Source organism: Vitis riparia, chromosome 1, assembly GCF_004353265.1.
Source record: "Vitis riparia cultivar Riparia Gloire de Montpellier isolate 1030 chromosome 1, EGFV_Vit.rip_1.0, whole genome shotgun sequence".
NCBI classification, from domain to species: Eukaryota; Viridiplantae; Streptophyta; class Magnoliopsida; order Vitales; family Vitaceae; genus Vitis; species Vitis riparia.
This window is the reverse complement of record NC_048431.1, coordinates 8,461,373-8,475,306: the sequence shown is the minus strand read 5'-3', so window position 1 is coordinate 8,475,306 and position 13,934 is coordinate 8,461,373. Positions and strand designations below refer to the sequence as shown.

Here is a 13,934-nt window from a genome sequence, read left to right as displayed (position 1 = left end):
GGCTCCTAGACAACTGCCAACAGATTCTGGTTCATTAGGAGGGTTTAATGATTCATTTTGACCGCATAAATTACGAACAGCTTGTTAAGGTGATCAAAAGAGACCTTCTCCACCCACTCCACTAGCCGACCTCTCCTTTCCTTGCTTGCGTCACACAAAACAAGAATGTTAGTATTAGAACTACAACCAGTAAACTACAAAGAGCAAGCAAAGGAAAAAATGAGCCAATTCTACCCAGAATACTCAATGTGTAACGTGGGCGAAAGTCCGAATCCGGATGCTTAACTAAACTGGCCTACATGCCTTGAACAAGGACGTGCCCCCTAGCATCACCCTTATTAGAGTCTGGAAGCCCTGTCACCAATTGGAGAGAAGGGATTTGAGTGGACAGGCTGAAGATACCATTCCCGCTCATCTTGATTGTGTAGACGAAGAGGACCTCTAGCAGAGAGAGGTCTAGTTGAAAAAGCATGTCCAGGATGTTGCATCCCATCAACACCCTAACAACATTCGGATGAATGAAATCCGGAGGAATTTTGGTATAATGGAGGGATTGTTTGAAAAACGAAGGAAGGGGAAGGAGGAGCCCTGCGTTAAATTGTTCCTTGCCAAAAAAAATGACGTTGGGAGACTCCTTCTCAATAGACGTAGGAGCACCATCCACCAAGTGTATGGAGATTCCATTTAGGATGTGGAAACGCTCTCAAAACTCCGGTTCAAAAATGAGTTCAGTAGGGTTTTTTAGACAGGTACGATCGACACCTGCTCCTATCCGAACATCTTTCTGGCCCACCAACCACACTGGTAGAAGCAATGTCCCTCCTTGCTGACATACTGGAGCAGTGGAGCGCATGAGACTTGCACGGTACAGTGCCGGATGTTAGAAAATAATCACCCGACCCCTCTACCAACAAGCAGTGCCCCAAATATGCAGCAAATGGTTGTGGCGGATTTTAAGTTCATTCCTAGGCGAGATACCTAGTCATGTTTGCCAGGCAAGCCTCAACTATGGACTTCTCCACCACGACACTGCAATAACCACAAGCGAAAAAGCCTAAGTATAGTCCTCAAAGGACCAACAAAGAAGGAAAAGAGAAAAAACCCTAGTTCTATTAAACACTGCCAATCCTGTCGTCGACGACGACTACCTCCCCAAGGAGAACATTGAAATCCTACACCCTATACTTCATAAGCATCCATTTTATGCCCAAAAAGTTGCATATGCAGCTTCAACAAACACCCAAACAAGCACGAAGAAATAAGAAAACCAAATGCAGGGGGAAAAATGGGCTTACCAAAGTCTAAATGAATGTCCGATAGTAGAAAGTGAGGCTTGCCAAAAGCGGGACCAGGAAAGGCAATACAGTGGCCGAAAAAGGTAGACAGCAAAGTAAAGGAATAAAAAAAGCAACTAGAGTCACAACGAGGAAAATACAGAAGAATGGATGAAGAAGGAGAACTCCAAAATTAAGAAATGTCCAATAAGGTATCCCAAGGGGCCTGACGTCTCCTATTTATAGGGGACCAAAACCCTAGGGGTCCCAAAAGGTAGGCCACCTAGGAACGCGCACCGAATCGACACGCTACCTGATAGTGCCCTCGAAAAAAACGACCCTCATTTAATTCCTAGATCGACACGTGTCCTACATACACTGGGGGACTCCAAGGGACCTTTTTAACTCGTCCACATCTGTCCGAACAAAGCCACCCATGTTAAAAGGGGGCATTGTAAGGGCCTCTCCTCACATGTCAACCCACATGTTAGTCCACGTGGCGCTCCCCTTAGTACTGTTCGGATGGTCACCATAGCACTCGGAGCTTCCTATTTGGGCCATATAGGCTTTCAACCAGCAACACTAAGATCCCCAAGCTGGCAACGTTTCCCGAATAGCTTTCGATTCTCCTTTACTACATGTAATCATTCTCTCTTGACATAGGTATGGCCGATGAGGCCTTTCCCAATCCACACATCCATGTCAGAAAACTATCACACATTGCCCCATACTTACAGAAGATTGAAATGATTGGCAAATACATCATGACACACCATTTGACAGCACCAGCTAGCCACCTTAAACTACAATGATTATCCTACCATTAGCAAGATAGCCATCATTGCACTAAGAGTCAAAGTGCCAACTCAGCACTATAGTGACTCCCTCCTAAGCACTATAAAAGACCCTCCTAGGCATAACCCAGGTACGCGAGCAAGGGCTAACTCCTTTACTCTCCTCTTTAAGGGTTCAAACCCACTTGTGTCTAACTTAAGCTTTGGAAGGACATGCTCGAAAAATCTGTCCAAACATCCTTTGTGTAGGAAAATAGCTTGCCCAACCTCCAGTCGCTGAGCAAGAACTTCCAATGGCACAATAATGGGAGAATCCGATCCAATTGACCTCGTATCAACATGTACCACCTCATGTCACAGTCACATAGATGACCTATATTCATGTATGGAGGTTAGACGATGATAACTGTTATTTAGCTTAATTAGATACTTGTGTGGAGATTTTACTTCAAATCTTTAATTTATTCAAGAATGATAGCCACTAATAACTTCTAAATTCTAAAGGTACATTGTGACCTTTGAGAGGAGAGTCAGGAGACACCAATAATGTCGTATATGATAGCTTCTATCTTATAGACAGAATCTTGGATCACTTAATGGTGATTCTTTAAGTCTCATTGCCACTAAATATGGATTTGCTGATCTTTCCAATAAGGGGTTCGTACAATATTGTAACAGTTGGTGCATGCAAAAAGGGCCAATGGTTGGCAGAAGAAGATCAAGTGTGATTTTTCCATTTTCATAATTATTGGTGGATTTTGAAGAGATAAACATCAGCCCGAGTCGACCCCCCATATTAATTGTTAAAAAAGGGGGGCATCATCCAACATTTTGAGTAGGATTTCCATGTATGTCATAATCACCTCGTGGGGGTCTTTATCATTATTTGTCATCCAACCTTATTATGTGGTTCATTGTGAAAGGCCACTTCTGAAACACAGATCCTAAACAATAATTTTTCGGAATAGTTAAAGAACAATTTTTTAAAATAATAGTGTGATGTTTTTTAAAATAATGAAAATGTATTCTAAAAAAAAATCATATTTTTATAACAAGCTATTGAAGACTTTCTAAAATTAGTTCACTTTTCAGTTTTTTTCCCGGTTATCATTTTCTCGGTTGTGTTTGTAATGTTAGAAATTTTCCTAACACTTGCCAATCGCACAGTGACACAAAAATTTGTCTAAAGCAGACTATTATATAATCGGAGCCAAGTCGAAAATTTTGTATCCCAGGAAGGTGAAAGCCTCAGTTCCTGTGACCCATGTAGGAGGAGCTCACACCCTGTTTCCTCTCTTTTTCAACTACAGAATAGCCAATCAACTCGTCAACCAGGTAGCTTTCTTTTATTCTAGTTTTCCCCTTTCAAAAATTGATAATTGTTTTGTCAATTGATGTCTGAATCATCAGGCAAAGGAGTGTAGCTATGCGGATGTTGCAGGCATATGTCTCTTTATATCCTTCTTTTATATTTTTGTTTTCACTCATGGGACTGGGAATTGAATTTTTAGTTTTCAAGGGTTTCATACTTTATTTGTTAACCTTACTGGGTTGGTGTTTTGTTTATGTTGATTGTGTTCTGCTACTTAGTATTTAGTTGTCTTTTTATTTGCTAGTTGTATTAAGGTTTGAGTCTTAACAAATGCCCTAATCCTCAGAACAACATACATGGTTGTCACTGGATGGGCAATTCTTTTTATGTCTGGCCCGTTAAATTCATTTGGTGAAACCAGGTTTATACTCTACACATATATAGTTTCCAAAACACAAGGGTTAGAAGAGATTATGAGGACAAGTTGACTGGAAATTTAAGAAGGATGAGAAGTTCTCTGTAAAGTCCTATTATAGTTCTTTGGATTGTTTCTAGAGATCATTTTCCAGTCAAAGAATTTTGGGGTTCTGGGGCTCCTCCAAAAGGTGGGGTTTTTTTCACTTGGAAGGTGATATGGGAAAAAAAATTGACATAGAACAACTAAGGAGCAGAGACCAGGCTTTTAGCCAATCGGTGTTGCCCATGCAAGAGTGATGAGGATTTGGCCAATCCTATCCTTTAGTGTGTTATGGTCATTGCCTCGTATAGTGAAAGAGGTGTTGTTAGGATCGAAAGGGGATTTTCTTGGGCAAAAAAAAAATAAAATCAAAGCAAGGCTTGGAGGTTTGATCTATTATGTTTAGAGGAGCCAAAGAACTTTTGAGCGCTTGAGTAGTCAATTCAATTGTTAACGAATTTTTTGTGCTTTGTTTCAGATTTTGTGTGGAGCAAGTTATTCACTGATGTGAGATTTTGTGGATTCAGTTGGCTCACACTAATGTGTTTTACTTTCCTCTTTCTTGCCATTTGACAACCTCTATATACCTCCTGTGTACTTTACCCATATTTTGATTGGTGTTTTTAACTAAATTGCTATTTTGCCTATTAAAGGAGAATATATGTTATCCAGGTCCTGGTCAGGTCCAGGTACCAGACCCAAATCTTTGTGATTTTATAGACCCAAGGAACAAGTGGAACCAGATGGTGCCTTTGTTACCATCCAAAATAGTGCTGTGATCTTCCCTGCTTAATTGCTGTGAACTAGGTGGTCTTCTTGGCTTTTATTGGATTTTGTTTCTAATTTTTCCTTTTTTCTGTTTTATTTATTCATTCATTTATGGGCTGTGGGAAGCTGTATTGTGTTTTATGTAATTTACGTATTACATGTGTTCTTAACATTTTAAAGTTGTATTTATATATGATATCTTAAGCTGAAGGTAGTTTTAATAACATGCTTTTCCTTATGGGAGACCTGAGTCACCAAATTTTATTGGGTGACTTAGGATCTTTACTTTGTTTACAAGGAAGACAAGCTAGAAAGGGGAATTTTAGTATTCTATTGTTTTTACCTGAATTCTCAGACTTTCTGAAGTTTTGCTGAGCGTTACAGTGTGCCTGGGAAATGGTCAAATATTGTTGAACTATATTAAAATTCAAGATGAATATGCAGTGTTGGAAGAAAGTAAGAAAATGAATTGCAACATGAGTGCCACTATAGAAGTGTCAACATGGTGTTTGGCATGCATACATGCAGGTGTACTTGAAATGGGATCGAAAGAAAAATGCTAAAACAATGGTGTCCTTGCTACATATATGCTGTCTGTCACTGTATGTTTAGCACACAACTAAATTCTTATGAAACAGTTTTGTTTGGGCCTTGTGCATTATACAAGTGGGTCTGTGAAAAAAAAAAATTGTTACCAATTGCTCTCAGGTATACCAGGAGTTTGTCAAAGAATGGGAAAGAGTAAAGCCACTAGCAGGCAATGCTTCAAAGTTCCAAAAGAGTTATGTCTTTCAAATCTAAGTGAAAGGAAGCTAATATAGTACATTATTGTTCATAGCAGCAGACTGCATGAAAGCCTAAAATGCAATCTAAGGTTATGTTGACATAAAACTGGTTCTTTGGTTTTGTATTACATATTTAGAAAATTGACCTTTTCATGCACAAGTTTTCTATGGTTTTCTTTCGTGCTTTTTGTTGCAATATCTATGACACTTAAAGCTAAAGGTAAGGATGGCATCTTACCATTAATGTTGGTAGTGTCTCTCACAGAGTATGTTAGGAATGATGTTGTCAGTCCATTTGAGTAGTCTATTGTTAAAGGCATTCTCCTGGGAATTGGAGAGTGTAGTGAGAGAACTTTGAAGTTAAGTAGTTTTCCTTCTCTCATCTCTTTCTTGAGAATTAAATGATGCCATTGCTTTTCCGCAGTGATTTATTGCAGAGGTCAAATACTGTGGAATAGCAGAAATGAGAAATCAGAGGTATAATCTTTCTCGTTGATCAAAGAAAAATATTCACTTTATGAAACCTTTGTATAATTGATCAAAGTTAGCATTTCTAAGAAGATTTTTATTCTTTCAGCAGAGCATATCAATTTCTCTTCTGTCATGCCATATTACAGATTCAGGATTATCAATGAGGAAAAGGATGAGTTGGCATCTGTTTGTTCATTGGATTCCAGCACTAGTTGCTCCCCATTTGAATCTGCTTGGCCCACCTCCTTTATGACCGCTAGTGAACATTGTATCACTGTGCATGCTGTTACAAAGGCTTCTCCTTCTCCTATAATCTACTGCACAGAGAATGCACATCATGATAAACATATTTCACATATCAAAGTTTCTGATTCAGAACCTGGACATTCAAAGTCATGCAGTGAGACAGCAGTATCCAAGAAACTGCAAGATGTACACATAGTAAGAGCTCAAGACACATGCTCATATTCTTCTGTTGTAGTGATTGTGCTACAATTGTTAGTTTGATCCTTATGCTTCCTGGATTGCCTGAAATATATCTTGTTTTTTCAGTATTGGAGTTCCAAATTTTATTTTAAGCAGATTATTTTAGAGTTCCATTCATTTGCCTTTAAAACAGATATGTAACAAGTTAATAGTTCTATTTCTCAGTCAGCACGGTTGATGGAGGATTTTCTTGAACTTGCTAGAGACAACACAAAGAATGATGTGGAGACTTGTGGGATTCTTGGTGCTTTCCTTGTAAGGTTCATGCTGATTTTGATTCTGATTCCTTATAGAATCAAATGTCATCTTTTATATTGTAAAGTTCCAAGACTGAGGTTTGTGAGAATGCCTTGAGGCAGACTTTTTCATGGCTAATTTTGAAACCCATGAGGGGCAGCTGCCTTATGCCACAGAACATGCTCTACTCATGCTTTAATCCAAATAGGGTTCTCCTGTTCTGCATCTATGATCACCTAGAGAATCCTTCTTCAGTTTTTTATCCTTATAGGCAAAATGGTCATGCAATGTATTTTTAATGTATTACCTTATTTTCAACATTTAATTGTCCAATTTGATGTTAAGATTATCCATACAATTTTGATGGCCTTTAAAATCACTACTCTATGGCCCTGTGTGGCCATAACACATTTGTGACTGGTTCCTGAAATATGGCCCTATGTGGTTACAGTGTTGGATGGAATCCTATTAGATACTTCCAATATATGTAACTGAGTAACCAAAACTACTCTACATTGAGAGAATGATAAAGGATAGTGTTGCTTGAGCAGTTCCCAGACTCAGGCATGGTCAGAACTTAACAAAATCAAGCATGTATAAGTCTTGGCATTTTCCTTTACCATCAATTGTTAATGCAAGCCAGATTTGGCCTGCCCCATTTCATGTTTCCGATGATGTGCCTTCCCTGCCCCATGAAACTATTCCAGTGGTATCATATTAGGTCAAGTGGTTTTAAAGATTTGAATAGTACTCTGTCAATCTTTCAATCAACCAACATAATATGCTGACAGTTTTTTGCTTGAAATATTTATATATTTAGTTTGCATATCAGAAAAAAAAAAAAAAAAAAAAAGTCTGTTCATATATATTCATCCTTATGGTTCTTTAACTACTTGTTGTACCAGAAGGGGTCCGATGTAGGTGGATGGACAACTTACGTGTTCTTGTGTCATGTTGTCATGTTGTCATGACCCAAGGAGATGAGAAAATAGTTTCTCAATTTTCTTTTGTTTCTTTTGTTTCTTTTCCTTCATTTTAGCATTTTTTTTACCCTCATGTGTTAGAAAAGCAGGAAATAGGTAAAAAGAATAATTTATGAACATGAGCTAATGTTTTATTTTGCCCTATATCCATTAAAAAAAATGGGGATAAGTTTTTTGCTTGAATCTAACATTCTTTTCCCCTATCTATCCAGAAAATGGGGACCTTCTATGTAACCACTCTGATAATACCCAAGCAGGAATCAACTTCCAACAGTGTAAGCCTCTGGGGCTTTTGTTTATAATCTTGTTTCCATTTGAGATTTAGGCTCCAAGTATTCTTCTAAAAGGCTATACTTCAGTATTCATTCTGCTGACTTGTTTATGCTGAATGCAGTGTCAGGCTATAAAAGAGGAGGAGATTTTTGCCATACAAAATGAACAGTCCCTTTTTCCTGTAGGATGGATCCATGTATGCATTCCTATTTTTAGTTTTCAATCTCTGTTGTCTACTCATGCAATTCCAAAGTCTGGAGGCACTTGAATATTTCCATGATTTTGGTGCTATCAATCATGAAATGACATTTTTTTTGTTATCGCATTCCACAATGAATCATAAGTAAACCATTGTTTGTGCTTGGGGCATTCTACGGGTTTTGGTGCTATGCTATGAAATCTGTTAAGTATTAAGATTGTCTGCATTTGTCAATGGATCCTATGTAGCACCTTGTTGTGATAAGGGATGTATTTACCATGATGGAATGAATTGCAACCATATAACATTTTTGCAAGGAAGACATTGTCTCAACTCTTTTCTTCCCTTTTTCTTTTTTTATTTTCTTTCTTTTTGATAGGTTTATTTTCACCCATATAACTTATTCTCACCTTATTGGCAGAGTATTTTTACCATCATCAGTGTGCGTATTTTTAGGTCAATCAGTGATTGACAAGAAAGACATTGTCTCAACTCTTTTCTTCCCTTTTTCTTTTTTTATTTTCTTTCTTTTTGATAGGTTTATTTTCACCCATATAACTTATTCTCACCTTATTGGCAGAGTATTTTTACCATCATCAGTATGCATAGTTCTTGTCAATAACTGATTGACCTGATCCTTGATAGAAAGTTGCAGATTTTGGTATGAACAAGTTTCTGAAGATAAACCTGACTTTTCCATGTACAGACCAATTCACCCACTGTTTTCTCTGAACAAGTTTAAAATGGAGTTCTCCATCTACACCATGACATTAGCCGTAGACAATGTGCCTTAACCGTAATAAAGTTTAGAATTTTCAAGTTGGAGAGAACATTGGCCCTTTTCTGGAGGAAGTTTCTCTGGTTGGAAGAACCTTGACAGAAAGACTTGATAAGCTTGATTTTGTTGCCATTGGTAGCCAATACTTTTCTGATATCCAAAGTTGCAGACCACTGGACCATAGGGCATGCTCATTTGTAGCTCTTGTTGGTTCCCAGTTTGAGTGTAGGCATATTGGCACAAGTGCATTTTGGGATGTTGACCCAGAATTTAGTTTTACAAACTATTCTGCATTGGAAACTGGCATTTGACCTTACAAACCAAAGGAAAATAATAATAACAATCAACTGTTGCTGCCTTGGTGGAAAAGTGTTTTGGCAACTACCCCTGAGTTCAGGATTTGGTATGGAGGAAAAGTAGATATAAAAAACCAGCTTAAGCGAAATTTAAGAGGAGGGACCAACATAAAAAAGTGAACTTATTTACATTAAATTTCAGGACATTTAGAGCAGCTATACTTCCTAATTTCCATCAGTTGAATAAAGTGCAGATGCAAATACACAACTCTTCCAGCAACCAAGAACAGTGTGTGCTTAATGCTTCTCAAATGAAGCTTTTTCTTGTTGGTTGCAAGACCAACAATTTGCTCAGAATGTTCTGTCATCTGTTTTATTTTAATTACAATGTTATCACCATGGTTACAATTGTTGACTAGTTGTGCTCAAAAATGTTTTTCTTCTAAAATTGTTGACGACTTGTCTTTAAAAATGTTTCTCTTATACTTTAAGCATCTGTGCATGATCAGGAAGCATTTCTTCTTTGTTCATAAAGATTATCTGGTCTGATCTTGATGAAATTTTTAGCAGGTCTTTGTTTGACTCTTCACTCCTATATCTATTTTCAGACACATCCTTCTCAGAGTTGTTTCATGTCATCAATTGATTTGCACACGCAATACTCATATCAGGTAATTAACTCTTTAAAGAGTGGATATTTTTGTTTTGAGGAACCTCGTTTTTCTTAGGTTACCTATAGGGTTTTTAGTTGTGTTTCTATTTGAAGTGCTGTTATTGGAAGTATTTTGTGTTTTTAGGAGAATCACATGTTAAGTGCTTCTTCAGGAAGCAGTACAAGGGATTTTTCAATTTCTTAGAAGTGCTCTCTGAATTTGCCAAATACTTAATTTTTTTCCAAAAGCTCTTTTTATGTTATAAGTGTTCTCAAAAAAGCATTGCCAAACAGATTCTTAGTATACCCACATATGAGTTTTTATCCTATATTAAATTTTTTAATATTTTAGGCTTTTGACTACCTAGTGATGAATGGTTTTTTGTCCAAACTTCATATAGAAGTTGATTCCTGAATGAAGCTTCTCGATATGTATATATATATACATACTTAAATGTTATAGTTTCAACCACTACAAAAATTATTGATGTTTTTTTTTTTTTTTTGCAATCTAATTATTTGATACATTTTTCCTTTTAACTAATGCTTATCTTAATCAAACACTTTTGTTGGATTACTTGCAAACTCTGGAAATTTGAACTGCAATGATTTTGTTTTGATTCCCTTGTATGCTAATCAGATGGCTCCACCATCATTTAACACTTTTCAGGTGATGGTGCCTGAGGCTTTTGCCATTGTCATGGCTCCAACTGATACCTCAAGGTGCGAATCTTGACACCACATATTGGTAGTCGCCAACTTCCAACTCCAAAATTATTAAGTTTGACCATATACAATGGAAGTTAACAAAGCCTTACACCTACTGGTTGGGATTATCTACATGAATACCCTGTGTCTTCTCCCTATCTCAATCCTTGTCCTTTTAGGCCTTGCTCCTTGTTCTTATAGCACATTCAACATGAGCTGCATTACCTTTTCGCTAGTGCTTGATCGGTACTTGTTAAAATGACCAAACTAACTCAGCTAATTACAGAGGCAAAGATATCTAATTTATCCTTTCTTGCATTTCCCCACTAATTGATCCAGATATCCTCATTTCACTTCTGCACTTTCTGCAGACACTTTCCTTCACTTACCAGCATTTTCTAGACCATAAAGCCTGGCTGATCTTTTTATTTGCATGTAAGCTTGGCCTTTGAATTTGATTAGTTGAGTAGTGCACTCTCTCATTTACCAGTAAATTTGCAAAAGTTTATAGTTTTAACTCAATTTGAAGCATTATAGGTAAATATTGTGAGCAAATCTAGATTACTCTGGTTTCTCCTGGAGTAACATCACAAGCATCTAACACCATGTACTTGCAACATACATTCCTTTCTTTTTTGCTTTTTTGATAAAACCCTAGGTTCTGTTGTAAGAAGCTTACCTTTTGAGATCGATGGCCTCAGGAGCTATGGCATATTCCGGCTGTCTGACCCAGTTGGAATGAGTGTTCTGAAAGACTGCCCAGAGGAGGGATTTCATCATCACAATGAACCAGCAGATGGGGGTCCCATTTATGAGCACTGCTCTAATATTTATATAAATTCAAATCTCAGATTTGAAATATTTGACTTGCGATGAAGTTAGGTGTGTATTTAATGTGCGTGGTTGAGCATATTAGTAGGTATATATGAACAAGGACATCACCTTGGTCTAATAGTTTTTGTATAGGGAAAAGAGAAATGTGTGTATATATATATAAATAGGCTGACACATTCAACTTCCACAGGGATGATGCAAATCACATTTGCCTATAGTTATAATAATGAGGTGGTTGCACCTGTACGTCTATATTTTATGATTATTTAAGGCTCAGTTCTTTCTGATTATGGATATTACTCCCTTATTGTGCTTATGGGTATGGAAATGGCGTTCCATTGCAAAACATTGACTTAGCTTTTATTAACCAACCAAACAGGAAGCAAATATTCTTGGGATTTGCTGCATTGGCATAGTGATGCATCCAAACAGAACCCTAAGACTAATTCAAGCATTTTGTTATGAAAGGAACATAGGTCTGTTTATGGGTTGATTCATGTTACATGAAACTTGACTTTTTTTTGGAGAACAAAAAAATGCTATTTCCTAAAGAAGAAAATAAGATGAACACAACTGAGTGATCATTCTAGAAGTTGACCTTTGCACAATGTTCATAACTTCATACTATGAGAAGTCACTGCAATTTTTTATTTTTTTTGGCGGATGAAAAAATCAATTAATTGATGGATTTACACCAACCGTCGTGTTACATACCAATCAAACCCAGATTTCCAGAGTGGAACCCTAATAAGATTTCTGCTCTCTACACATTTGAGGAAAAAAAAAAAAAGAACTTCATGGAAAATGAAATGGATGATTTGTTTGGAAATTAGAAGGGATGTACGTTCCGGCTGAGGCCATTGACGTTGGTGAAGAATCCAACCAGGTCTTGCCTGTACGGTAGGTAAGATTTCCGTCTCCCTCCTTCCCTTAATGCTCGATTCTTGATGTAGAGGCTCTCGTGAGCCGACACCCTCTTTTCCCCTTTCACTCCTTTCCCTTTTACCTTGCCGCCGCCCACCTTTCCATCGCCGGAATTTCTCTTCTCCACCGAAACTTCTGTTTTCTCGATCTTTTTCGCTCTGTCGACCTTTTCGTCTGTCTGAACCGTTTTCGCTTTCGCCGCCGACGGATCCAAGAACACGAATGCGTCCTTGCCGTCGCTGTTACTCCGAAGGACCAGGTCTCGAAACCTCCAGAGCTTCGAAAATCCGGTGGAATTGCTCTTCTTACACGCCCCAGGTGACGCCTCTACCGCCTTTTCCGACCAGGCACAGTAGGTTCCGGGGGCTACCCCCTCAAGTTCATCGGACTCTGACGAGGAGGAAGACGAAGGATGTTCACTTTTTTCCACGAATAGCTTCCTCAACGGAGGCCGAAGAGGCGAGGCTTTGCCCGAAGCCTCGGAGTCTCCCTCGTGACTGTCGGCGAAGAGGAGATCTCTGTTGAATAATGGAAACATTGGCCGAATCTGGCCGTTAAAGAAGATATCGTCAGCAGAAATGGGGGACGAATCAGGATCTGCGCGAACAAAAGAGAATTCCACGTCATCATTGTCTTCTTCTTCTTCTTCTTCCTCCTCTTCCTCTTTCCCATCTTCTTCAGCCTCATTGTGCGGCTGTGAGATCTCCACTAAACCATGATCCTTTGAGTTCTCTTCAAGGAGTGCCTCCCCATTGTTGTCTTCAGAAACGATTACCTGGAGGTTTTGGCTAAAATCAAAGGAGCCGACATCCATAGCGCCAAAAGCCTGGGTAATGTTATCAGCAGTTTCCGCAAAATCCTTGGATGAATGGCGGTTGTAGGCTGGAGATAGGTTCAGAGTCATACCCTCTTGCATATCTCAATCTATTCACAAATCAGAACTCCCTTTCTCTTTCTGTCTATTTGGGAAGTATTTATAGGCCGAAGATTTGGAGATGGTTGAATAGAGATATACAATATTATTTTAATAACTCTTCTAGGATGGAGATGCACGGAGAAAGAAGATGAGAAGAAAGAGAGCATGCGGGGCCGAAATGTCTGATGGCGGTTTTGGATTTTATTTTGTTTTATTTTTTAGGTTTCTAGAGGCGAGAGAGGGCGGTGTTCACACAGGTCGACGCGTTGAACGTTACACGCGGAAACTCCTGACTTGCCCCACGTGGTATTTTCTTGCTTCTAGAAAAAGAGGGAAGGTGGGTGCGTTACGCCACGCCCTCCGAGGCTGCCCACGAATCCATTCGACTATTCACTATTCAAATCAAATCCCCCACCCCTATCTCATTCATGATGTAACGTTCAAATTTAAGGATTAGACTTCCCTCTTATGATTTAAAATAAATTACGGTGTGTCTCATTTTGTATTATTTTATTTGAAGAATTGAGACTTTACCAAAAATTAAATCAATGTTAAATGGCGAAGAAAGAAATTAAAAACAAAAAAAGGGTAGTTTGGTAAAATGAGTATGGACAGAAGCCAGTCTACCACCGGAGGCTGGTCAGCCCAATTACGTGGTGTTTTCTAGAATGAGCCGCCAACCATATCTCAAAAGCTGTTGTCTTTTTGGAACAGAAGAGAAGTGTGATAAAATTCATGTATCCCGATTCCCGACCTTCCATCTTGGAAAGCCATGGTCATACATGGT

At 38.4% G+C, this 13,934-nt stretch overlaps 2 protein-coding genes across 10 annotated transcripts; one reads left to right on the top strand and one right to left on the bottom strand.

Moving 5' to 3' along the window:
• Positions 1-3,135: 3,135 nt before the first annotated feature.
• LOC117915976 (AMSH-like ubiquitin thioesterase 2) lies at positions 3,136-11,580 on the top strand. Of its 9 annotated transcripts, none has more exons than XM_034831773.1 (10): positions 3,138-3,403; positions 5,314-5,479; positions 5,815-5,867; positions 6,008-6,302; positions 6,513-6,602; positions 7,780-7,842; positions 7,962-8,036; positions 9,722-9,784; positions 10,436-10,488; positions 11,175-11,580. In XM_034831773.1, the coding sequence occupies exons 3-10, from the start codon at positions 5,854-5,856 to the stop codon at positions 11,347-11,349; spliced, it is 828 nt and encodes a 275-aa protein (XP_034687664.1). In that variant the 5' UTR covers positions 3,138-3,403; positions 5,314-5,479; positions 5,815-5,853; the 3' UTR covers positions 11,350-11,580. The 9 variants fall into 9 exon arrangements, with proteins under 9 accessions (XP_034687702.1, XP_034687711.1, XP_034687664.1 ...); XM_034831781.1 differs by lacking the exon at positions 3,138-3,403 and adding an exon at positions 4,673-5,207; XM_034831811.1 differs by lacking the exon at positions 5,314-5,479 and having other exon boundaries at positions 3,136-3,403; positions 11,132-11,267.
• A 335-nt stretch (positions 11,581-11,915) lies between these two features.
• On the bottom strand, positions 11,916-13,294 carry LOC117915968. Its single transcript, XM_034831750.1, has 2 exons — positions 13,104-13,294; positions 11,916-13,052 (listed from the first exon to the last, which is right to left on the bottom strand). Exons 1-2 carry the CDS (start codon positions 13,145-13,147, stop codon positions 12,137-12,139), a joined length of 960 nt encoding a protein of 319 aa, XP_034687641.1. The 5' UTR covers positions 13,148-13,294; the 3' UTR covers positions 11,916-12,136.
• Between the last annotated feature and the right edge of the window lie 640 nt (positions 13,295-13,934).